Here is a 23,527-nt window from a genome sequence, read left to right on the forward strand (position 1 = left end):
TTATTTGTTTTCAAATTTTCTTTTGGATTTGATAGATCTAATAACAAATTTGAAATTAAAAAAAAAAAAAAAAAAAAAAGGAATGAAGAGGAGAAACATCAGGTCTCATAACAAAAATCTACATTTTGTGAGCATTATCTATTAATAAATATGTATTTATCTTTAGAGTTTATATATATATATATATATATATATATATATATATATATATTAACAACTTATTATTTTGTGTAAAACGAAGTGCTTCGATCATGACCAACCTAGGTGTCAATGTGGGCGGTTCTAACTGTTATAACCGCTAACCGCTTAACCGTTTAACCGTATTAATCGCGCCTAGCCGCTATAACCGCCTAGTGGTTATTGGGTTTACTAACCGTAATCGCCTTTTAATATGATATATTTTTATAATTATAATTATAAAAATATTTATACATATAACATAATCACTTGATCATTGAATCAAAATTTTTTTTAAAAATAATTAAATCACAATTTGAGTATTAATATATTATCACTATAATTTATATGATTATATCATATAATCACTTGATCATTAAATCACATTTTAAAAAAAATAATAATTAAATCACAATTTGAGTATTAATATATTACAACTATAATTTATATGATTATATCATATGATCAATTGATCATTAAATCATTTGATTATATAATAACAAATTATACATATATAATGTGACATAACTCATAAGTATACCAATTTATACTAATACAACAATTAAATATCTAGAGACTTATTTATAATGTATGTTATAAACTTATAAGTCTATATATGTTATAAGGACTTATATAAGTCTATTATCTATATATGCATATGAATAATATAAATGTATAATATCAATACTTAATCATATGATTCAATGACAATTCAAATACTTTATTCTAGACTTAAAGTGAATCATATTATTAATGTACAATGATGATATGATTCGTATAATATCAAATTAAGTAATTGACATTGGATTAAACAATGACCAATGTGTTACTTATAAACACAATTTAAGTATTAATGTATTATCATTATATGTTGTGATAGTTGTCTGAATTCTGAATTTTTTTTTTTATATGTTGTGTTGATTTTTTTTTTTTTAATGTTGTTTAAAAAAAAAAAGTTAACCGAAATTTTTTTAAAAGTACAAGTTAATGTAAATTTTGGGTCAAATATTTTTAAATTTTCAATATGAGCTCTTTTTATAGCAATTGGGCCCAATAAGACACTAAAAAAAAAAAAGGGTAAAAAAGCCCAAAAACCCATAAAAAAGCTCAATTTTGAAAAAGCGGTTAGTGGACGATTATCTATTTCACTAACCACTAACCGGCAGTTAACCGCTAACTGTTAACTGCTAAGCAGTTAGCGGTTGCGGTTAGTAAAATTTACTAACCGCTAAAGCGGTTACGGTAGCGGTTATTGACAATAACTGCTAACCGTAATTACCTTGACACCCCTAGACGAACCCCTGCTCTAAAGAAAAAGAGTTTAGGCATTTAGAATTGTTTGTTGACAATGTCAAAGTCAAGACAAGCCTCCAAAAAATAAAAAATAAATAATAATTAGTATTGGACCTTGGAACTTTATGAAACTTTTCTTATTTTGGGTTAGCTAATAGCCATACACTTAAACATGTTTTTTGCGATTCATTTGACATTATCAAATGATAAAAGTTGTGGATAAGAATTTACAACATACTAAAATGTCTTTGTTGATGACCTATACTTCGATAACATCTAAGGTTCCTTAAATAATGTAAAATGTTTTTATTGATGACCTATACTTTAATAAAAAAATATTTTATGGTGTTTAGCACCTAAAAAAATTACAAATTATATATATAACATTTTCATTCAATCATATTAAATGTTAAATTACGATAATGTCTTAACCGGATCTCAGTGATAACTAGGCCGAGTCCTGGCGAGTCTTGATCCCAATTGAGTAACAGCAGCGTCCAAGCAAAGTCTTGGCGAGTCTCAATCGTGTTCCAACAAGGTCCTGATTGCATCCGAGCAAAGTTCCAGTTAGGTCCCAATCGGGTCTCGATTACGTCACAACGATGGGCCAGTGACGTCCCGGCTAAATCGTCGATTTGAGAATGAGATGCTCAAACTCAAAAAATTGTTTACAATTTTCAAAAATATTAACAATTTTACAAAAATTAAAGAGGTTTTTCGATCAAACAAAAAATATTTGTTGTTGACTATTATTTCCGTCGCACCAAACACTAGAAAATATGAAAAATATTTGTTAAAAATCGTTTTAGGGTGAAACAAATGGAACCTTGGTTAATAAGGACTCACTCATAAAGGTCCATATTTTCACCATTTTAAAACTAGTGATTTACATTCATATGGTTGTGACAAATTTAATTTTCAAACTGAGTTTCAAGAATTTATCATAACTTAGTTTTTTGTGTATGTGAGAAGTACATTATTTAAAAAAACATATAATTCTCACGTGCTAAAGAAATACATAAAGTTTTATACACAGAATTATTCAAAGTCAACTTAAAAGAAATTGATGTTCATATGGTTATGGACTTATAGTTCTCGTATTCTTCTTTTCTTTCTTTTGATGACTTTTGAGGCCAAATGGTGTATGAAATGCCAGCATTTAACACGTGTAACATATTGTTTAGCAAATTGGTAAGATACCAATAACACCGACCAAGTGAAGCCATATTTTCCAATGAATTAACGAAGCTTCTGTCACCACCGACCAAGTGTAGGTATAATATTCGAATTAATAAGTTAATGAAGCTTCTCTCAATTTTGCAACAAATGGAGAATAATTGGTTTCTAAAAGTGGATAATTTACTATTTATAGATGAATGCCTCTTCTTCTCTCTTATCTTTACCTGACGGAAACAACGACCCTAATTTTGTATATCACCTAAAAATGAAATCTTTCCCTCCAGGTAGAGGAGTAGTAAACCCTTAAAACTTTTGACCAGGGATCCTAACGGCTCGCGGCCAAAATATAATTCTTTGACCCCCACAAACCCTAACGGCCTTCCATTTACTTTGACTTCCCACTTCACTCCACACAATTGCTTTCTCTCTCTATCTCTCTCTCTTTATAGCCGTTAGAGCCTCTGCCCCTCTCTCTCTCTCTCTCTCTCTCTCTCTCTCTCTGTGTAACAATGGCGAGCGAGTCTTCGTTTGTTTCAGACACGAACACCAGCGCCGTGAAACTCTCTGTTTCTTCTTCGTTGAAGCGGAAAAGGCCCCCCAAGATTGAGATCCCAAGTGTCTTGCAGGAAATCCAAACGGATAGGTCCGCATCCCGAGACTCTGCGCCCCAAGACGACGCCGTATGCCTCGGTGAAATAGGCGTTGGGGTTTCCTCCGTCAAAGGCAAGAAGAAATTCATGGAAGACACCCACAAGATCCTTCCTTGCTTACAAGGCAAATCAAACAAAGTAACTTACTGGGTTCTCTTTATTTTTCTTTCTTTCTTTATTTATTTTTTAATGTTGTGTGAGGCTTGTAGCGTACGTGGAAAATTGGCATTGATAAGGAAAATGGGAATTTTTGGACTGAGCGGTGGCTGACTGTGCTTGGTTTTGTTGGTAACGTGTAGGGGTTTTTTGGTGTTTATGATGGGCATGGAGGCAATAAAGCTGCGGAGTTTGTGGCGGAGAATTTGCACACTAACATTCTCGAAATGATGGAGAATTGTAAAGAACCTACGGCTAAGGAAGAGGCGGTTAAATCTGGGTACATTAAAACAGACCAGGAGTTCCTGAAGCAGGTTATTACAATTTCCAAAACTCTTGGGTTGTTCTAATTTTAATTCTCTCTGCTCTAACTTGTTATTGCAAGTAACAGAAGATCCACCAGTGAATTTGATTTTATGTTGCTTACATGCTCGCGTAAATTGATTTTGACAGGATATTATTCATTATTACAAATCTTGTCCACTTGGGTTTCCGTTATTCTTGGTCCTTAAAAGCTGCTCGACTAGACTTAATTTTTTTAGGGGGTTTCTTATATAGAAGTTTTGTCTCTCACTTTAGAATGGTTGAATGGGATGCTAAGTTTCAGGGCCCAATGGCATCTAACCTCAGTACTGCTCAATTTTGACTGTTTGGTTCTGCTTTTCATTTTCTATTTTCATCTCGGTCAACCACTCTTTGTGCTCTATTCTAAGTACTCAATGTGAAACTGACACCAACTCATTGGAAAAGCTTCCGTGGTGATGATGAACCCTGTTAATTCATTGGTTTTGAGGCCACTTGATCCCTGTTAAATGGAAAGCAGAGATCTCTTGTTGCACTGTAAATATGTATTGAAATTGTAGGAGGCAGCTCATATATGTTAAATCACCACTTATCCTAAAAGCTTATGTTCATATGCATGAGTAAATTTAATCATTTAATAAATACTTTAATAATTCTCCTCGCATGAAGGTTCAAAATCTCCTTTAATAGGTGAGGCCTAACACGTGGAATATTTAATTGAAATGAGGTGAATGATGGAGACAAAGTTTGAACTCAAGATCTTTGCTCTAATATCATGTTAAAATACTACTTATCACAAAAGCTTAAGCTCATAAGAAGGGGTAAATTTAATCATTTAATTAATACTTTAACAATATTTACACAAGCTTACCATGCCTGTTGATTTTTTTCTTGTTTTTTTGTATTGTGGAAATGTTAAATTTATTATTTTGAATGAAAATGCAGGGTTTAGGCAGTGGTGCATGCTGTGTCACAGCCTTGATTGAAGGGCAGGAGGTTGTTATTTCAAACGTGGGAGATTGCAGGGCTGTTCTTTGTAGACGTGGAGTGGCTGAAGCTCTTACAAGAGATCATAGAGTGGAACAGGAAGATGAACGGAAAAGAATAGAGGATAAGGTATTTATTGTAGTATAGTCAGACTTAGCTGTTTTGAAGAGTAGAGCAGGAATTGTTAATGATGGCATCTCTCAATACTTTGATACAGGGAGGATATGTCGAGATCCATCGAGGAGCATGGAGAGTTCATGGGGTACTTTCTGTTTCTAGAAGCATAGGAGATGCACATCTGAAGGACTGGGTACTGGCTGAGCCTGATACAAAGATCTTAAAGCTGACGCCAGACATGGAATTTCTTGTCTTGGCTTCTGATGGACTGTGGGAAGAGGTGAGAAGGAAAGTAGGAGCGGTTTATACATAAAAAAAATCCGTGCTAGAGCTGGAAGATATGAAAAAAACCTATGTTTATGGAAGTGTTACACCATTACCCTTTTGTGTCCTTAATCTATATGCTCATGTTTGGCCTTATCTTTTTTGCTAACGTCATGTTTGGTTGATCATTAATTAGTCGCTGAAATATTGAGGTCCTTCTGCATGAGATTGACATATCTGAGTCTACATTTGATCTGATTTGATTGTTAACTTTGATGTCGACCATTTTTGCCTAGGTTGGGAACCAAGAAGCTGTTGATACTGTCAAACGATTATGTCCAGTTGAAAAGAGATTGGGACCCTCAAGTGATCTTCAGAAAGATAATGATGATGGTTATGGCTGTGTGAATGTAAGTCCGACTTCATCGAAGTTACGCAGGATTTCACTGGTCAAGCAACCGAAAGGGATGGGTCAGTCTCCGAGCTATAACAAAACTGTAAATAGACGGAAAGGTATCGAAGATGACTTTGCGAGTGAAAACGAAAGTCCGCCACCGAAGTCACGAAGAATATCATTGGTCAAGCGAGTAAATATGAAAACTGAATCTCCATCTAAAGAAAACATTAGCTATAAAAGGAGACCTCCGCATGGTGGACTTGTGGCTGCTTGTAAGGAGCTCGTGAACCTTGCTGTGAGCAGGGGTAGCTTGGATGACATCACTGTGATGATAATTGATCTAAACCACTTCAGATGTAACTGCTGAAGACGGTGGATTAATCTAGACATGTTGATTTAACTTGTGCTCTCAATGTATCCCTTTTCTCCTGTACATATCTGATGATTGCAGTTGCATAGAGACTAGGGTCTGATTCTTTTACTCCGATTGTACCAGGAAATTACTTTTTCTCCTTCTTTTAATTGTGCTTTTTCTAGCTCAACCATTATGCTTGTGACCACTCCCTGTAACTCTGATCTTACTCTGGACCACCACTCTCTCCTAATAATGCTTCTCCTCATCTCTTCACTTTTTATTTACATGCTGGTTTTTAATCTTTGGTATGATTATAGATAACTGTTTGAGATTCAGTTGATGCAAGATTAAAATGTTGCTGCTATGGAGTATCTGTTAAAGTTGTCAGACGTCTTAAGTTATCAATGCAGAATACAAAACACTCGATGCTTATTCCCAAACCCTTTGGGAAAAAGAAAAAGGTCTTGTATTGCGCATCACTTAATTATTAACTAGTAAAATGTTAGTCTTCAGATTCCAGTGCATCTCAAGTTGATTGTATAGCTTAAGTTTATGCGAAAAATGCATTTTACCCTTATGAACTTTGATCTCTTTTTCAATTTGAATTTCAATGTTTAAAAATTTGCAATGTACCTTCTTAAAGTTTAAAAATTTTTCAATTTAAACCCTCTGTCACTCATTGCCGTCTAAGAAGACGAAAAAGTCACATGTGAGACGCACGTGCGTCTTTTGGTCTTATTGTTCCCAAATTGCCCCTAAAAAAAAAAATTTAAAAGAAAGAAAAAAAAAGGAAAAACTGAGGGTGGCCGTAAAGTGCATTTTTTTCCTAAGTTTATTTAGAAGATAATTATTAGAGCATTAATTTTTATCTCTAAATAGTAATTATCTCTAAATAGTAGAGTACTGTTGAGGATGCTACAACTTTATTGCAAGTTTCTTATAAATTGATGTGGTAATCTTTGTGTTGCTTATTAGGTCGGCCACTAAACAATTAAATTTATTTGTCCAATTTTGTTATTTAATTTTTTTATTTATGTATGTAGTATAATGCGACACTCATAAGAATTGTCACAGGGAGTTCTAATAAAAGCTATAATACACAGTGCACCATTCAATCTTTAACCCCATAATCCCCCAGCTTCCTCATTTACTCCAGTCCATTGACATGTTAGTCATCATCAATTCGGTTCTGTAACTTAATCCCCTTTCTAGGGCTCTGTTTTTCTGTGTCTTTTTTTTTTTTTCCCCTTCTTTGGTTCCCTGTTCAAACTTTAGAGAAGCGGGGTTCTTGTATATTTATTTTCTAATTACTCGTACTCCAGTGCAGTGAAGACTGAGAGTTGGACCAGATCTGTGCAGATTCCTCACGTTTTCTGTATGTCAACCCTAGATAGTAGATTCCTTCCTGCTCACTTTTCTGCAACAGGCTCCACTGAAAAGTTAAGGAAAACCCCAGGTAAACAATAAAATAAGTAAAATTATGAAAACCCACATCGTAAACCCAAATTCTGTTTAATGTGTATATCTTTTTCCATCACTTGCTTCCTTTTTATCCCCCACCTGGGCCACCCACATGCTCGTGCCTGAAAGGACTCCCCCTTGAACTTTTTTTGTTGGTACACTTATCACATGAACTCCAAGACAGATGTAAAGGGGTTAGTTTGCTTTTTACCGTTAAAAGAGAGATAATTCTTGGAGATAAAACCTATCATTGAAGCTAGCCAAACTACTTTGAAGAAGGGAAAAGTCTAAAAAACAGAAAGAAAAGCAGAACACAAGTTGAAAAGAAGCCTACACGGCTGCTGCTTTGCACATATTTAATATAAAAATGTGCTGTTCTGCCCTTACTCTCACTCCCCTAACTTTCAACTTCCAATTTAGAGATCGAGCAGTCTCCCCTCTTGATGATAGCATGCAGAAAAGAAATCCTCTGCCTCTACCTCTGTCACTGCCACCATCTATGCGCCAGATCTTCTGGGTGAGATCTTGATCCAATCCATATTTCACCCTTCTCTGTTTGCCAAGTGCTTTATCCTTATCCAGTTATCCTCTGGTTTGTTTCCAGAGCCATACTCTTTCCTATATATAAGTTGATCAATTCTCTTACACCTCAATAGAGTGCCATGCATGATTCAATTGGAATTCCTGCTTGCTTTTCATCCGGTGAGAGCCCAGCTGATGATCCAGCAACTGTGATCAGGTCAGGCCAGAGCGTATCTATGTCGGTTTATCGAACGAAGATTGCCGGTCAGTGTCGTCTGATCACCATTACATGGTGCAAGGACATGTTACAACATGGCCTATCTGTTTCTGTTCGAGAGCTAGATGGAGATGAGCATCATCGGTGTAAGGTGGAGCTCAAGCCATGGTATTTTTGGAGGAAACAAGGCTCCAAGCACTTTATGGTTGACGGTAAGACAGTCTATGTGGTTTGGGACCTTAAAGCTGCAAAGTTTAATGGCGAGACAGAGCCACAAACAGATTACTATGTTGCCATTGTTTGTGAAGAAGAGGTGGTTTTAGCTGTTGGTGATCTAAAGAAAGATGCCTTTCGGAAAACTGGGTGTAGGCCGGCTCTTATCGAGCCCACGTTGGTTTCAAGGAAGGAACATTTGTTTGGAAAAAAGAAATTCTCCACAAGGGCTAAATTTCAAGAGAAAGGTAACATCCATGAGCTCTCAATTGAGTGCAAAAATGCTGCTATCAACAGCGACAACTCCTTAGGTGGGTTTGATCCACAAATGGAGATTAGGATAGATGGGAATCTAGCTATTCATATCAAGCATCTTCAATGGAAGTTTAGAGGCAACGAGTCCATCAGTGTAAGCAAAATCAAAGTAGAAGTCTATTGGGATGTCCATGACTGGCTCTTCAGCTCTGGTACTAGGCATGGACTATTCATATTTAGACCAATTTCATCATCTGTATCTCCATCTCCATCTCCATCAACTCCATCATCATCATTGACATCAATGCAATATCTGTCAACTCAGGAAGCGAATCCAGCTACAAGAGAGGAAGATAAGGCATGTGGGTCGTCCAGGTTTTCCTTGTTTTTCTATGCTTGGAGGGTAGAATGATCAATTTGGCTGACTGGGTCCCGATCTGGTGATTACCATGGTGATCATCAACATCATAAAAACCATAGCCATTGCACAGGAGTTGAACAAGGAGAGATGCGTGTGCATGATGTTCATACAGAATTTGGGTGCTAGTGTTTAGATTGAATACAAGAGAAAGAGATTGGAAGCTTGGTGAATGGTGAGCGACACAAGGGCCCGAAGTGAGTTGGTGCTTAGCTACAGCTGGGATTGAATAATATGGACATGATTAGACAGGCCAGATTGGATCACATATATCTTGCCTAATAGTTGGTATTGGCAAAAGGTGACTGAAGCACCACCCCCACAACACAACAACATGTGCATATGTGTGTGATGCATATGGGATAAGCCCCATGTTTCTTCATTAATTTTGTTTATAAATGTTATCCACGATTGGACGTTTATAGTTCCCATTGTTCCTTAAAGCAATTGATGTTACCAAATTTATGCATATCATGCATGGATGTTCCTTTGTTCATGGTTGTGTTAAATTCTTAATACTCCCCGTAAAATTTGGAGTCTTTTTTGTGCGATAAATTAAAGATCTCTATTATTAGGCTTTTCGAATTGCACGCTTAAATTTCAGGCGTTTTAAGAGAGAAAGGTTGCTCTAGGCAAGTTTGTCTTGCATCATAAGTTGGGACAAGTGAGCCCCACATCTCTTTCTCTCCTCGAATTTCACATGAATTTAGATAGCCTAATAACAAATAATATCAATCCATTTTAACGCTATAGTGACTCCCTATAAAAGATATTAATCTGTACCCCTATAAAATCTAATGGACTTAATCATGGCACTTCACTAGGTCATTCATGATAGTGAAATAACATTATTAATCATTCACTTTCTTAATTTAGAAGTTCACGGGTAGAGATTTGAGTGTGAATCCCCCGTTGAAAAAGAGGTTTAAGATAAAAAGAGGGTATTGGGGTTGGTTGATAGTTTGGTTAGCACAAGAATTGATTTGTCATAAGTACAATATATTATATAGTGATTAAGATTTGATTTGCCATTCACCTCATATTTCAATTAAATATTTTACGTCTTAAATAAGAAGTTTGAGCTCAAAAGGTTTTAAAATATTAGTTAAATGATAGATTGGTATGAGCTCATACGTGCGGGGGGTATTAGAATATTAATTAAAGAGTAATGTTATTCAGTAGACTATTATATGACTATCATATAACTGGAATGACGTGACATTGAAAATCAACCATTGCTTTTTTTTTTTTTTTTACTAGTACTGATTCAAGATTTGACTTTCATTAGCACATCATCTAGTTATATGACAGTCGTATAATTGTTTATTACTCTTAATTAAATCAATAATTTCTTATCAAGTAATAAAATTTAGTAGACTGTTATATGATTGTCATACAATTGAAAAATCAGCCTTTAGTGTACTATCGTATCATCAAATTGTATAAGTATTAAAGTCGTATAATAGTGTACTAAATAGTATTAATGTTTCGTATCCACTTAAACTTTTGACATAACCGATGATTTAACACAAAAAAAGAACTACAAAAACCCGCTTAATTAGTGACTCTATATGCTCTCCTAGACAATTTTTCATTCTTTGAATGAGCCATCTCATTCTACAAAAATATATTTTTTGATTTTATTTATTTCCTAAATGTTCCAAATTTAGGGTTTTTTTTCCTGAGATACACATGGTGAGGTTGTGAATTTTGTGACCACTCAGCCATAAAGATGGTACAATTATTGTTCATTTTCTTTTATAGGCAATACAGAAGCAGAGAAGCAAAAGGAACACAAGATGGGGGGACATTTATCTTGAAATTATTGCTCATTTACCCAAATGAATAGCAACCACCACCAAAAACAGAAAAAAGATAAAAAGATGAAAACGACTGCGTATGGCCCATTCCAAGACGACTCTCACATGCATTGTAACCTGAAAGACGGGGGGACCAATGCTTGGATAATTTGGGCCCTTCCTGGCCCATCTGCCTAAAAGCATACGTCAGTAGTACTGCTCCTCCGATGCCAGGGAAAAGGTTGTTCCCTCCACGTACGCGAAACTTCTTTCCAATATAAAAAAGGCTAAACTTCTTTGACCCCCCACCCCAATTAACAGAAAAGAAAAACAACAGACAAAGCGTGTTCCAAGTGATTTAGTGGTCCACTCTTTTGACGGACATAATTTTTTTTTTTTTACAATTTAAATCCTTTGACAAGCTATTTGCAATGAAATTGGTGGATCAGAAAATGATCCATTAGATATTTGTTCGAATATCCACTTGTTGGCGGCCTCGGTGTAATGGACCCCGTCCCAATTAATTCGAACGGATGGATCTTTGCACGAATTTGCAATCAAAATCTCTTTGCCGTTGATACCCTTCTTTGCCCCACATTTCATGTACCGGTTAAAATTATATTTCCCACCATGCCCACAGCATGCTACAAGAGGATGCTGGAATCCTTCACATTCACAAGAAAAATAAATAAATAAATATTTTATTTATCATCTTTAAATAAAAAGTTTGGGGTAATTTCACTTATCTTATAAAGTTACGTGCTTTTTGTAAATACCCTCCCAATTTTTAAAGTCTCTCACTTTGGTGTATTGAACTTTGATTTCATTCTATTTTTCACATTCCGTTACATAGTAGAATGAGTAATTTTAGTAAGGGTATTTTAGTAATTTCACACATTTCCGTTAGGATTTAACAAAAAATTCTAACGGAAAGGAAAAAGTGGAAGGAAATCAAAGTTCAATACATCAAAGTGAAAGACTTTGAACATTAGGGGGTGTTTGCAAAAAACGCATAATTTCATGGGGTAAGTGAAATTACCCCTAAAAGTTTTTTATTTTTTTTCCTTAAGTCATGATAGCTTGTTTAATGGTAAATGATAAGGTGATAAAATCTGAACCATTTAATTTGAAAAAAAAAAAATTACAATTTTAACAACTCCATCCTAGAATTATCATAAACATTTTTTAACCTTGGTTTGCTGAAAGAAAGCAAGAAAGTACCATATTTTTTGGCCTGGGTAATGAGGGTGTACTTCACTGAGTAGACATCAACATAGGTGATTACGGCCTCGGGAAGGTCTTTCCTGAGTTGGACTACGGCTTCTATTAATCTGCCGTTAAAATACTGGGCCACCTCATTGAACGGGCTGTTGCACCCATATTTATCTACTTGGGCCGGTGCGATGAGGTAGCGGTCCAACACGTATGGCAGGCAGCCTAATGGGCCTGTGTTGTGTATCCAAAATGATCTTGCCCCTTGACCATATATGTACTGCACGCAACAAAGCCCAGGTATCATCAACCAACTTTTATGATTTAAAAACCCTCATGTTTTTTAAGCATTCTCGCACTTGGACCCCAAAAAAGTAGTGAATTATAGTTTGTCCCCTACAAAAATAATTTGCCCAAAAAGAAAAGTTTATAACTATGTCTTACCCTAATGATATTTGAGAGCTGGCTCAATGCATCAGGAACAACATATGCCTTAACTTGTTCCGTGGTCATGTTGAGTTTGAAACCAGAAGTGAGATCGTTTTGGCCAATGTCAAAGGTGTACAGAGCTGCAGAGAAATCATCCTCCTTGGGCAACAATTTCTCAAAGACATCTCCTGTGCCAGATTTTGAAACGCTCCCCCACTTCAACACCCATGTAACAAAAATGATGCAAGTTTATGTTTGATTTCCTAAAGTAAGAAAGGAAAACCACTGACCTTTTTTGTTAAATATTTGGGATCTTCTGTGAAAATCTGAGAATTGAACAAACTGGACGTCTAATGAAATCGGACTATATCCACTCTGAGACATGGTTGTGTTCTGAGGTCTGATTGTTGATCCAGCAGTTGCAAAATTGGCTCCATGGCCAAAGTTTGAACCCACCGAGTCCAGATAAGCACTAAGATAAGGCAGTCCCAAGCTTTCAGCTGAAAATCAACAATTGGACTCCAAATAAGGTAAGTCAAAAATATTAACAAACAGCCAAAACACGAAACAAAGACAACTGTTTTCAAGTTTTATGTATTTTGTTTTCTGTTCTGTTTTTATTTTTCTTAACCAAAACCATGCTCTAATGGCAGATCTCAAGCTTTTTTTATAAGGTTAAGACAGAATATATAGTTCTTGAAGAAACCTAATCAATTGACAAATCGTGTTGCCATTTTCCATATAATCAAATAGCATAATAGAACTTGATTAACGACAAAAACAACAAACAAACAAACAAAAATTGAATAATAAATTGGTCTTATCAATTAACAAGTGGGGTTCATCACAGGCTTGCTTCCTTGCAGGTGAAAACAAGCATTTCTGTACTTTATCACCATTCACCGAGAAAATAAAAACAAGAAATGAACCTTCCTAATATCGCAAAAACATCATGCTTGATTTGTTTTAGACTTTGAAATATCCAAATCTAATGTTTTTCAAGCATTAACAGTTACATGTTGTATTGGTACAAGCTACAACCTTGAGCTTCACCATTTTCCAGTTTGGAAGGTTAAGGCAGAGAGTATGAATGTGTGGAAAAGATTAAAACTTCATATGCCAACACTAACAGTGCACGAATCCACCTTAAGCAAAATGCATATGTGCTTCCACCCAACTTTTTTTTTTTTTTTTAATATAAAAAAGTGAAGAAAAGAAAGAGAAATTGAAGTACCTATGAAATCAATTACAAGACGCCCATCAGAATACCGTCCTGCTGGAGAGTGGAAATATGTTTCCCCATTGGGTGGAGGGGCTTGTCCAAATGCTGCCGACAAACCTCCGGTGTCTGAATTTGAGTCACCAAAGTTGAAGATGGCCGGAAACTCGCATTTGGTTATGGATGTGGTAGGGCTTGGTAGTAGTAATGCCATTGAAATTACTAGGCTAAAGATCGTATGCATGGTCTGAGGATCCATGAGAGAGAGAGAGAGATGTTTTGGTTTCTGACCAAAACAGAGTATTATTGTCTATATATAATACTTTGCATGTACCCAAAGGAAGAGAGAGAGAGAGAGAGAGAGAGAGGACATCAAATAAGATCCAAGTTGAGAAACAGATACGCATGTACCCAAAAGGAGCGGTTCCTCTCGCTTTTGAAATGGTCCAGTTTTTCCCTATTTTCATACATACGAAAGACCAGTAAGTGTGCAATTTTACTACCATTTAATAGAAAGAAAAAAACCCTTATATATATATATAGCTAGCATTGCAAAGGAAAAATGACTAAAAGTGTCATGCATCCGGGCACAAATTGGAGCACACGGGATGGTACTAATTGGAGGGGAGCCACTCCTGTATATAAAGCCTTCCCGTGACTCCCATGACTGTACAGTTTGATTTGTAGAAGTTTGGCTGCCGTTGGTTTTGTAGCTGCTGTGTTGGTGGCCGACACCACCCACCCACCCCCTTTATATCTTTACCCTTTTTTTTATTTTTTTATTTTTATGTGGATTTCTTTATCTTTTTTTTTTGGTTAATGCACTTCTGTTAGTTCCAATGAAAAGCCATACAAAGTTTTGAAATGTCCCAACTTCAAGTGATAATATAACAATCACCCAACACTGATAACTTCTATTGTAACATTGCTATCGAAAATCTGTGAAATGTCCGTTTGAAATAAAACTCAAAGCTCTATTTCATGGCAAAAAAGAATTTATCAACAGAAACACAACCACATTTCTGATACAAAGTTGGGATTCAGCAACTTCTTCATTGCATGAGAGCAAGATTCCAATTGGAGCTTTGGGTTTGTGATCACAAAGGAAATTGCTTTCGACAAGCTTTGGTAATGGGGACTGGAGGATCTGAGAGGTTGCCATTAAGAATTTGGTTGGCTACCCATTTGTTTGCAGCATGAGAATAATGTATGCTATCCCAACTAATGTAGACTGAAGGATTGCTGCATGAAGCCCCAGAGACTTCTGTCCCATTCACTATTGCCTTCTTCCCACACGCCACATGGTCATTCCCATAACCCCCGCAACAGAAATCAAGTGGATTAGCAAAACCTGCAAACTCCCAACACCAAAAACTAGAACTCTTATATAGAACAAAATGAACAACTTACACAACTTTTTTTAAAGAAAAAAAAAAAAGTGAAATCGTATCTGTCAGAACAAAATTCTGTTTTTCATGTATTCATACGAAATGCAACTGAAGATGATCATATTTGAAACTTACCAAGCTTCTTTGCTTGAGAAATTAAAGAATATTTAGCTGAGAAAACGTCAACATAAATAAGAATTGCATCTGGGAGTTGCGCTCTAAGTTGGGACACCCTCTCCTTGAGCTGCCTGTTAAATTCTTTGGCGACCTCATTAGGGGACTTCGCGCAACCATTTTTGTCCCTAATTTCTGGCTTTGGAGCATAATATGTAACAGTATGGGGCAAGCAGCCAATAGGACCTGTATTATGTATCCAAAATGCTCTTCCTCCTAGTTGGAATAGTTTCTGAAACAGTAAATCGAGACAACAATTACAAGAGTCAATCCAAACAAGTCATTTCTATTTAGCAAATTGAATACATTAAGGTGTTGGTTTGGATCCCAGAGAAGGTTTGCAGGTTAGAGAAAGAAGTTCAAAATCAATATGATCAACTGTTGACTTCATAGCATGCTCTATGTAAGTTGCAACTTGCATTTGGATGATCCAAATGATAGACAAATTGCAGAATACCACTCGGTTTTCTACCTGAAAAAAGGTATAAGTTGTTGAGAAGCAACATAAAACATAAATTTTTGTTACCTCTACTGCCTCAGAAAATCGATCAATGATATATGGTATTGATGCCAGTACTTGCTTCTCTGTCGACATCGACCAAAACCCACAATGAAGATCATTCTGTCCAATATCCAATGTGTACAAAGACTTGGAAAAGTCCTCTGGTCTTGGGAGACTGCTTTTGATGTACGAGCTTCCACCTAATAACCAAAAACGACTAATGCGTTTTGATCAATCAAAATCATAAAACATTTTCCAACTTCTCCACAAAAACCACACATCTAACCTTCCTTGTATAGCTCAATGGTTCGCGCTTTGAATTGTTCAAACTGCAAAAGCTGTATATCAAGAGATATGGGGCTAAAACCCATACCATATATTTTGGCATCTACTGGCTGAATCGTAGACCCTCCTGTAGCAAAATTTGCTCCATGCCGAAAATTTGTCCCAATAGAATCCAGATATGCATCCAAATATGGCAATCCCAACTTCTCAGCTGCAAAAATTGGTACACTAGTTAAAATCGAGGTAGAGCATTGGATTTAGTCTTCTGATTAGTTCCATTTACTCTTCAAAGTCGGTACCTTTTATACGGCAACACCAAGTAATTGAGATTAAACTTCATTTTGCTCAAGCATTTTGGTTGAATCACGAATCCAACTCTAACTACAGTACTCAATCACAATGACAAAACAAGCATAAAAGAGGCCTTTGATGCATCACATAGATTAAAGGCATATCATTCATTAGAGCATATCCTGTTATCCACCCATCAGAAACAAAACATGAAGTGAAGTGAACAAACAATGTTTGACAGATTACATACAAATGAATCAAATTTTCTTGCACGTTTCCTGCACAAAACTCGTTCCTCGATTCAATGCCAACATCGATCCTGTGCCTTTCTTTTTTTCTAGGCTTTTCATCCCTTCCGCATCTCATATATAATCAACTACCTCACAGAATCAAATCCACCTTGCCTCCTCGCCATCACTGCTGCCGCCGGCGCTGAAGCGGGTGCCATGGTCGTGTTTTTTTAAAGGGACGCGAGCAGTTGCTTGGTTTTGAGGAGCACTGCCTCTGTTTGATTACTAAGTAGTCCTTGACACCCCCCCGCCCCCCAAAAAAAAAAGGTTATTTATTTTTCATGTTGAAAGGGCGTTGCCTGTGATCAAAGTAATCCTTGGGCAGAAAGAAGTCTGAAGAGTATGTTTGAAATTTGACATGATAAATAAAGTTTTGAAGTAAAAAAAGGTAAATTTATTTTTATACTTTTGTCAAAAGTGTGTTTTTGATATTTTTTGGTTTTTTTACCCTTGACAGTGTTTTTATTTTTTTATTTTTTATCAAATAGATACTTTTTTTTTATTTAAATTAACTTTTTGAGTGTTAAACGCACTTTTAGACCTCTCAAACACACACTCAAGCATGTTCTTAGTGGTGTTTGAAAAAAAAAAAAAAAAAAATCAAATAAGCATATGTTTGGCCCATATGGCCAATTTCAAGCCTATAGTGGGTTCATTCTCATAGTAGCTGATGTCTAAATTCTAGTTTAAGGTTCTTGATATCAAAATTCCGATCAGAGTAAACGATGTCAGCCAAAAAGTTACTGATGTTCAAGTTCCAGTCATAGTAGCGAGATTGTTCATATATTATAAATATAAATCCTTTATGATAAATGTTGATTTATATTTTTTTAAATAAAGGGATTTAAATGATATTTTTTAATTTAAAAAATATGTTTGTATTTAAAATATTTCAAATCACATATAATATATCAAGAAAAAAGGTAACCTATAAGGTTTTAACGTGTGAATATATGTCGTAAGCGAAATCAACTTAATCTATTTTTCTCTCACTCTTTCCTTTTATCTTTCTTTATATTTTTATGTGTTTTTATACTCTCATGGCCAAACCTACACTACCAAGTTTCTTTGTAATTCCAAAAATATCGGAGGAAAGTGAGAGTAGTCACCTATAAAGTCAACGAGGACTTGTCCGTCGCAGTACCTCCCCGACGGTTTACCAAAGAAGGTGTTTCCGTTGGGAGAGAGAAGCCGATGAAACGCCGCGGATTTGCCGCCCGTGTCGGAGTTCGAATCGCCAAAGTTGAATATCGCGGGGAAATCACAATGAGTTGAATCACCAAATGTGATTTGACCAAGAGTTCTCCCACGTCGTCCAATTGCCACGAAAGCCGAGAACCCAACGGCTAGAAAAACTACAACCGCCACTGCTTCCACAGGCTTTGGTAGTGCCCAAGGACCCCTCCATCTCCTGCCGAGGTTGATGCAGTCCATTGACTCCTGTGATCTCAGACCTTCTTTATCTTTTTTGTCTTTTTGAACTTCTCAGACCTTCTTATCAAACAGTAGCTACCGCTACAATTTGGCTCCAAACTGATCAGCTAACTTGATACCTCACGCGTGGCAAAGAAAACAAGTTGTCACCAAAAGTTTATTGGTTAGTTGAGAGGAAAAAAGGAAATTAGTATGTATCACCTAAGCCAAAGTTAACGTTGCACCATCTAAGATATATATATATATATTAGTAAGAGATGATGCAATCACTATTAAATCTTATAATATCAATTTTGCGAGATATTTGTATGTTATGTAGAAGCTATATTTTTTATCTCATCGCTATTTTTTATTTTATTTTTTAATGTAATAGTATCAATCAGTCTTTGTGTTAACTCTTGATAAAAACAAAAATACATGGGTTAATCAGCACTGACATATCAATATGAGAAATAACGATCGGATATAAATATGATTTTTAATATCACTACTTCTATTGGCATCGCTTCCTTAGTATGCGACATACTCGAAATTAGCAAAATCAGTAAAAAAATGTGTCAGATAAGAACGTCCCAACCTCCTCTTTTTTTATTCTTTTTCTTTTTGTTTTTCTTCTCATAATCTCCTATGTTTCACTCAATAGCCGATCGACCCATCTTGCCTTTCTTGGTTGTTGATGGAGTAGATTTTGGCAATGTTGGACTTGCGATGGTCTACCTTCAAAATAAACGAAGCTGTCATCGAATCCGTCAGTTCTTAAGAGATTTTTTGGAGACTCAGTCTTCTTTTACTTGGTGTGTTTTGCTCTCTGTTATAATTTTTTTTTTTTTTAACTATTCTCTCTATGGTTGTTTCGAGTTTCAAGTGGTGGGAGAGGGTAAACATTACATAAAGAAATGCTATATGAACTCTTGCTTTTACACCTCCAAGTGCTTATTTTCTAACATGTCAGTTGGAAAAAAAAAAAAACGTACATGAAATTAAAAATTGTTGTAGTGAAAAGTTGATGCAGCACTTCCATCTTAAAGAGTAAGCACTTAAAAGTGTAAGAGTGAGAATTAATATAGCATTTCTCTTTTCGTAAATCTACTTGTGATTTCAAACATATTTGAAACATGCAACTACCATATGCAACATATATGGCACTTTTATAGCAATAAAAGCTTAATTATGAAGGAACTTAAAGGTTTTGATTTCGTCATAAAAAAAGCATCATGAGTTTTATGGTTCATTGTTACAATTCTAAATATTCCACATTCGTTAAGTGCACTTTTACCTGAATGTACATAAGCTTTTAAGCACTTCTCATTGCAAAATGATCTTTTTTAGGGTAAGTATTACCTAAAATTTGTATAATTTAATATCATAGTATCCACCGCATTAAGTATAGATAATGATGCATGTTGTCAAATTTGGTATCAAACAAGTTGTGACTTTGTAATTGCGTCATAGAGAAGGCAGCCTAGGGAGGGCTCTACTAATAAAAGATTGGGTCCACGTAGTCACACATCTAGAAATAATAGGTACTAAAACAGTGGTTACGGAGTATAGTGGAATGTTACAATCTTAAATGTCCCACATTGATTAAATGCAATCTTAACCAAATGTATATAAGTTTTTACGACGAATAAGCACTCTCTCCTTGTTTGTAAGCCAATTTTCAAAATGTGAGTTTTCATTCATACATTCAAGAAAATAGAACATGTGATAGATAAAAATAAGAATGGAGTTTGAACTATATATGGACAAGAAAATATGCGGAAGAATGCAAAGAAAGAGCAAAATTTTTGTGTTTACATTTTCTGCTTCTGCATTTTAGCTAGGAACAAATATAAAGCCCAAAAAGATTTCAATTGGAGTTTTGGGTTTGTGTCACAAAGGATCAGGCTTTCGACAAGATTTGGTAATGGGGACTGGAGAGTCTGAGAAGTTGCCGGTAAGAACTTGGTTGGCTACCCATTTGTTTGCAGCATGAGAATAATGTATGCTATCCCAACTAATGTAGACCGAAGGATTGCTGCATGAAGCTCCAAAGACTTCTGTCCCATTCACCATTGCCTTCTTCCCACACTCCACATCGTCTTTCCCAAAACCCCCGCAACAGGATCCAAGTGGATTAGCAAAACCTGCAAACTCCCAATACCAAAAACTAGAACTCTTGTATAGAACAAAATGAACAACTTACACACACAAACTTTTTAAAGAAAATAAAAAAAAATGAAAACATATCTGTCAGAGCAAAATTCTGTTTTTCATGTATTCATAACGAAATGCAACTGAAGATGATCATATTTGAAGCTTACCAAGCTTCTTTGCTTGAGAAATTAAAGAATATTTAGCTGAGAAAACGTCAACATAAGTAAGAATTGCATCTGGAAGTTGTGCTCTAAGTTGGGACACCCTCTCCTGGAGCTGCCCGTTAAATTCTTCGGCGACCTCATTGTGGGACTTCACGCAACCACTTTGGTCCCTATTTTCCGGCTTTGGAGCATAATATGTAACAGCATAGGGCAAGCAGCCAATAGGACCTGTATTATGTATCCAAAATGCTCTTCCTCCTAGTTGGTATAGTTTCTGAAACAGTAAATCGCAACAACAATTACAATATTCAATCCAAACAAATCATTTCTATTTAGCAAATTGAATACATTAAGATGCTGGTTTGGATCCCAGAGAAGGCTTGCAGGTTAGAGAAAGAAGATCAAAATCAATATGATCTACTGTTGACTTCACAGCATGCTCCATATAAGTTGCAACTTGCATTCAGATGATCCAAATGATAGACAAATTCAAGAATATCACTCGGATTTCTTCCTGAATAAAGGAAGGTATAAGCTGTTGGGAAACTATAGAAAACATAAATTTTTGTTACCTCCACTGCCTGGGAAAATCGATTGATGATATATGGTATTGATGCCAGTATTTCCTTCTCTGTCATCGACCACAACCCACCGTGAAGATCATTCTGTCCAATATCCAATGTGTACAAAGCCTTGGAAAACTCCTCTGGTCGTGGGAGACTGCTTTTGATGTACGAGCTTCCACCTAATAACCAGAAACGACTAATGCGTTTTGATCAATCAAAATCATAAAACATTTTCCAACTTCTCCACAATAACCACACGTCTAACCTTCCTTGTATAGCTCAATGGTTCGCGCTTTGAATTGTTCAAACTGCAAAAGCTGTATATCAAGAGATATGGGGCTAAAACCCATACCATATATTTTGGCATCTACTGGCTGAATCGTAGACCCTGATGTAGCAAAATTTGCTCCATGTCGAAAATTTGTCCCTATAGAATCCAGATATGCATTCAAGTATGGCAATCCCAACTTCTCAGCTGCAAAAATTGGTACAATAGTTAAAATCGAGGTGGTGAATGCAGCCATATGGTTTAGTCTTCTAACTAGTTCCATTTACTCTTAAAAGTCGGTACCTTTTATCAGGCAACACCAAGTAATTGAGATTAAACTTCATTTTGGCTCAAGCATTTTGGATGAATCTCGAATCCAACTCTAACTACAGTACTCAATCACAATGAGAAAACAAGCATAAAAGAGGCACTTAATGCATCACAGAGATTAAAGGCAGATCACCCATTAGAGCATATCCTGTTATCCACCCATCAGAAACAAAACATGAAGTGAAGTGAACAAACAATGTTTGACAGATCACATACAAATCAATCAAATTGTCTAGCACAAACTCGTTCCTCAATTACAGTCACCCCACATTTTCAAATGGGTATTTGTCCAACACATTGCTCCTCTCATGGCCAGACTTACACTACCAAGTTCCATTGTAATTCCCAAAAGAAATAGCTATATCGGAAAGTGAGAGTAATCACCTATAAAATCAACGAGGATTAGTCCGTCGCAGTACCTCCCCGATGGTTTACCAAAGAAGGTGTCCCCGTTGGGAGAGAGAAGCCGATGAAACGCCGCTGATTGGCCGCCCGTGTCGGAGTTCGAATCACCGAAGTTGAATATCGCGGGGAAATCACAATGAGTTGAATCACCAAATGTGATTTGACCAAGAGTTCTTCCACGGCGTCCAATTGCCACGAAAGCCGAGAACCCAACGGCTAGAAAAACTACAACCGCCACTGCTTCCACAGGCTTTGGTAGTGCCCAAGGACCCCTCCATCTCCTGCCGAGGTTGATGGATCTTACCCACTGGTCCATTGACTCCTGCGATCTCGGCTACCGATAGAAATTGGCACCAAGTGGTCAGCTAATAGCTCACGCGTGGCAAGAAAACAAGTTGTCGCCGTAAGTTTATAGGTTGTTGAGACTTGAGAGGAAAAAAGAACACTTGTTACTGTTTCGCTCTCTTTTATAATTTTGTTAACTACTTTCTTTATAGTTGTTTCATGTTTCAATTTAAGTTAGAACATCTGAAATATATGAATTCAGAGATCTTGGAATGTCTATCCTTTTTATAGGAGATTCGTGGATGCAGTTATTATCCGCCAAGTAATTGTTGCTTCAATATGACCGACCTATTGCATATCCCTTTGTATGGCAAGAACCCTACAATCTCTTATTAATATGCGTATTGAGTCATCTTACTTACTTTTCTTCGACCTATTAACAAGAAATATTATGTAAGAGAAATGATATATGCACTCTATTTACTCTCAAGTGCTTATCTCCTAGCGTAACAATTGCAGAAATAGAGTAAACATATAAGATTAAAATTTTTGTTGTAGTGAAAAGCTGATATGACAACTACCACTTTAAAAAATAAGCATTTGGTAGTATAAGAATGCGAGTTAATGTAGCATTTCTCTTACATAAATCTGCTTGTGATTTCAAACGTTTGAAACATGCAACTACCTTATGCGACATATATGACACTTTTATGGCACTAAAAGCTTAATTACAAAAGACTTATCGATTGTGATTACGTCATCAAAAAAGCATTATGGGTTTGGTTCAGTGTTACTATTCTAAATATTCCACATTAGTTAAGTGCATTTTTACCTAAATGTATATAGCTCTTAAGCACCTTCTCATTGCAAGATAATATTTAAGTGCAAGTATTCCCTAAAATTTGTATAATTTAAAATCATAATAACCACCTCATTAAGCATAAAAGACGCAACTCGTTAAATTTGAGATCAAATGAATTGCGACTTGATGACTAGGATACAGAGGAGGCAACCTATGGAAGGCTCTACCTATAGGAAAACATGGTCCACGAAGTTGCAACTGAAAATGATGGGCTACCCAAACAACGGCTACAGAGCGTAGTTGTACGTTACGATTTAAGTGTCCCACATTGATCAAGTACAATCTTAACCATATATATATAAATTTTTAGGCATCCTCTCCTTACAAACCCTCTCTTTGCAAGCCGATTTTCAAATGTGAGTTGCCACTCATAAATGCAAGAAAATAGAACATATTCTTATATATATACAGTGATAGAGAAAAATAGGAAGGGAGTTTAAACTATTATTTGGACAAGAAAATATGAGGAATAATGCAAAGAAAGAGCCAATTTTTGTGTTTACATTTCCTGCTTCTGCATTCTA

The 23,527-nt window shown here is 36.0% G+C and overlaps 4 protein-coding genes across 4 annotated transcripts; 1 reads left to right on the forward strand and 3 right to left on the reverse strand.

Moving 5' to 3' along the window:
• Window positions 1–2,912: 2,912 nt before the first annotated feature.
• LOC132179366 (uncharacterized) lies at window positions 2,913–9,422 on the forward strand. Its single transcript, XM_059592076.1, has 6 exons — window positions 2,913–3,437; window positions 3,599–3,769; window positions 4,704–4,874; window positions 4,963–5,142; window positions 5,423–5,881; window positions 8,020–9,422. The coding sequence occupies exons 1-6, from the start codon at window positions 3,159–3,161 to the stop codon at window positions 8,956–8,958; spliced, it is 2,199 nt and encodes a 732-aa protein (XP_059448059.1). The 5' UTR covers window positions 2,913–3,158; the 3' UTR covers window positions 8,959–9,422.
• Window positions 9,423–10,766: 1,344 nt separating this feature from the next.
• Window positions 10,767–13,963, reverse strand: LOC132179299 (GDSL esterase/lipase At3g26430-like). Its single transcript, XM_059592004.1, has 5 exons — window positions 13,639–13,963; window positions 12,695–12,904; window positions 12,420–12,592; window positions 11,985–12,255; window positions 10,767–11,428 (listed from the first exon to the last, which is right to left on the reverse strand). Exons 1-5 carry the CDS (start codon window positions 13,880–13,882, stop codon window positions 11,169–11,171), a joined length of 1,158 nt encoding a protein of 385 aa, XP_059447987.1. The 5' UTR covers window positions 13,883–13,963; the 3' UTR covers window positions 10,767–11,168.
• A 614-nt stretch (window positions 13,964–14,577) lies between these two features.
• On the reverse strand, window positions 14,578–17,987 carry LOC132178464 (GDSL esterase/lipase At5g14450-like). Its single transcript, XM_059590898.1, has 5 exons — window positions 17,663–17,987; window positions 15,974–16,183; window positions 15,712–15,887; window positions 15,147–15,417; window positions 14,578–14,974 (listed from the first exon to the last, which is right to left on the reverse strand). The coding sequence occupies exons 1-5, from the start codon at window positions 17,985–17,987 to the stop codon at window positions 14,721–14,723; spliced, it is 1,236 nt and encodes a 411-aa protein (XP_059446881.1). The 3' UTR covers window positions 14,578–14,720.
• A 1,712-nt stretch (window positions 17,988–19,699) lies between these two features.
• LOC132177144 (GDSL esterase/lipase At5g14450-like) lies at window positions 19,700–22,234 on the reverse strand. The gene is made up of 5 exons (XM_059589375.1): window positions 21,836–22,234; window positions 21,119–21,328; window positions 20,860–21,032; window positions 20,291–20,561; window positions 19,700–20,113 (listed from the first exon to the last, which is right to left on the reverse strand). The coding sequence occupies exons 1-5, from the start codon at window positions 22,170–22,172 to the stop codon at window positions 19,860–19,862; spliced, it is 1,245 nt and encodes a 414-aa protein (XP_059445358.1). The 5' UTR covers window positions 22,173–22,234; the 3' UTR covers window positions 19,700–19,859.
• Between the last annotated feature and the right edge of the window lie 1,293 nt (window positions 22,235–23,527).

The sequence above is a fragment of the Corylus avellana genome, chromosome ca4, assembly GCF_901000735.1.
Source record: "Corylus avellana chromosome ca4, CavTom2PMs-1.0".
NCBI lineage: Eukaryota > Viridiplantae > Streptophyta > Magnoliopsida > Fagales > Betulaceae > Corylus > Corylus avellana.

Bases quoted from the DNA above. Each gene is read 5' to 3' on its own strand.
- LOC132179366 (XM_059592076.1), top strand. From the start codon at position 3,159: ATGGCGAGCGAGTCTTCGTTTGTTTCAGACACGAACACCAGCGCCGTG. The intron at 3,770-4,703 runs GTTATTACAATT...ATGAAAATGCAG, and splicing joins ACCAGGAGTTCCTGAAGCAG to GGTTTAGGCAGTGGTGCATG. The intron at 5,882-8,019 runs AACTGCTGAAGA...GATTCAATTGGA, and splicing joins ATCTAAACCACTTCAGATGT to ATTCCTGCTTGCTTTTCATC.
- LOC132179299 (XM_059592004.1), bottom strand. From the start codon at position 13,882: ATGGATCCTCAGACCATGCATACGATCTTTAGCCTAGTAATTTCAATG. The intron at 12,593-12,694 runs GTCAGTGGTTTT...AATCTGGCACAG, and splicing joins CCAAATATTTAACAAAAAAG to GAGATGTCTTTGAGAAATTG. The intron at 12,256-12,419 runs GTAAGACATAGT...TGTTGCGTGCAG, and splicing joins AGCTCTCAAATATCATTAGG to TACATATATGGTCAAGGGGC.
- LOC132178464 (XM_059590898.1), bottom strand. From the start codon at position 17,987: ATGGACTGCATCAACCTCGGCAGGAGATGGAGGGGTCCTTGGGCACTA. The intron at 16,184-17,662 runs GTGACTACTCTC...CAATTTTTGCAG, and splicing joins AGTCCTCGTTGACTTTATAG to CTGAGAAGTTGGGATTGCCA. The intron at 15,418-15,711 runs GTAACAAAAATT...TTACTGTTTCAG, and splicing joins GATTTTCTGAGGCAGTAGAG to AAACTATTCCAACTAGGAGG.
- LOC132177144 (XM_059589375.1), bottom strand. From the start codon at position 22,172: ATGGACCAGTGGGTAAGATCCATCAACCTCGGCAGGAGATGGAGGGGT. The intron at 21,033-21,118 runs GTTAGACGTGTG...TCTGGTTATTAG, and splicing joins CATTGAGCTATACAAGGAAG to GTGGAAGCTCGTACATCAAA. The intron at 20,562-20,859 runs GTAACAAAAATT...TTACTGTTTCAG, and splicing joins GATTTTCCCAGGCAGTGGAG to AAACTATACCAACTAGGAGG.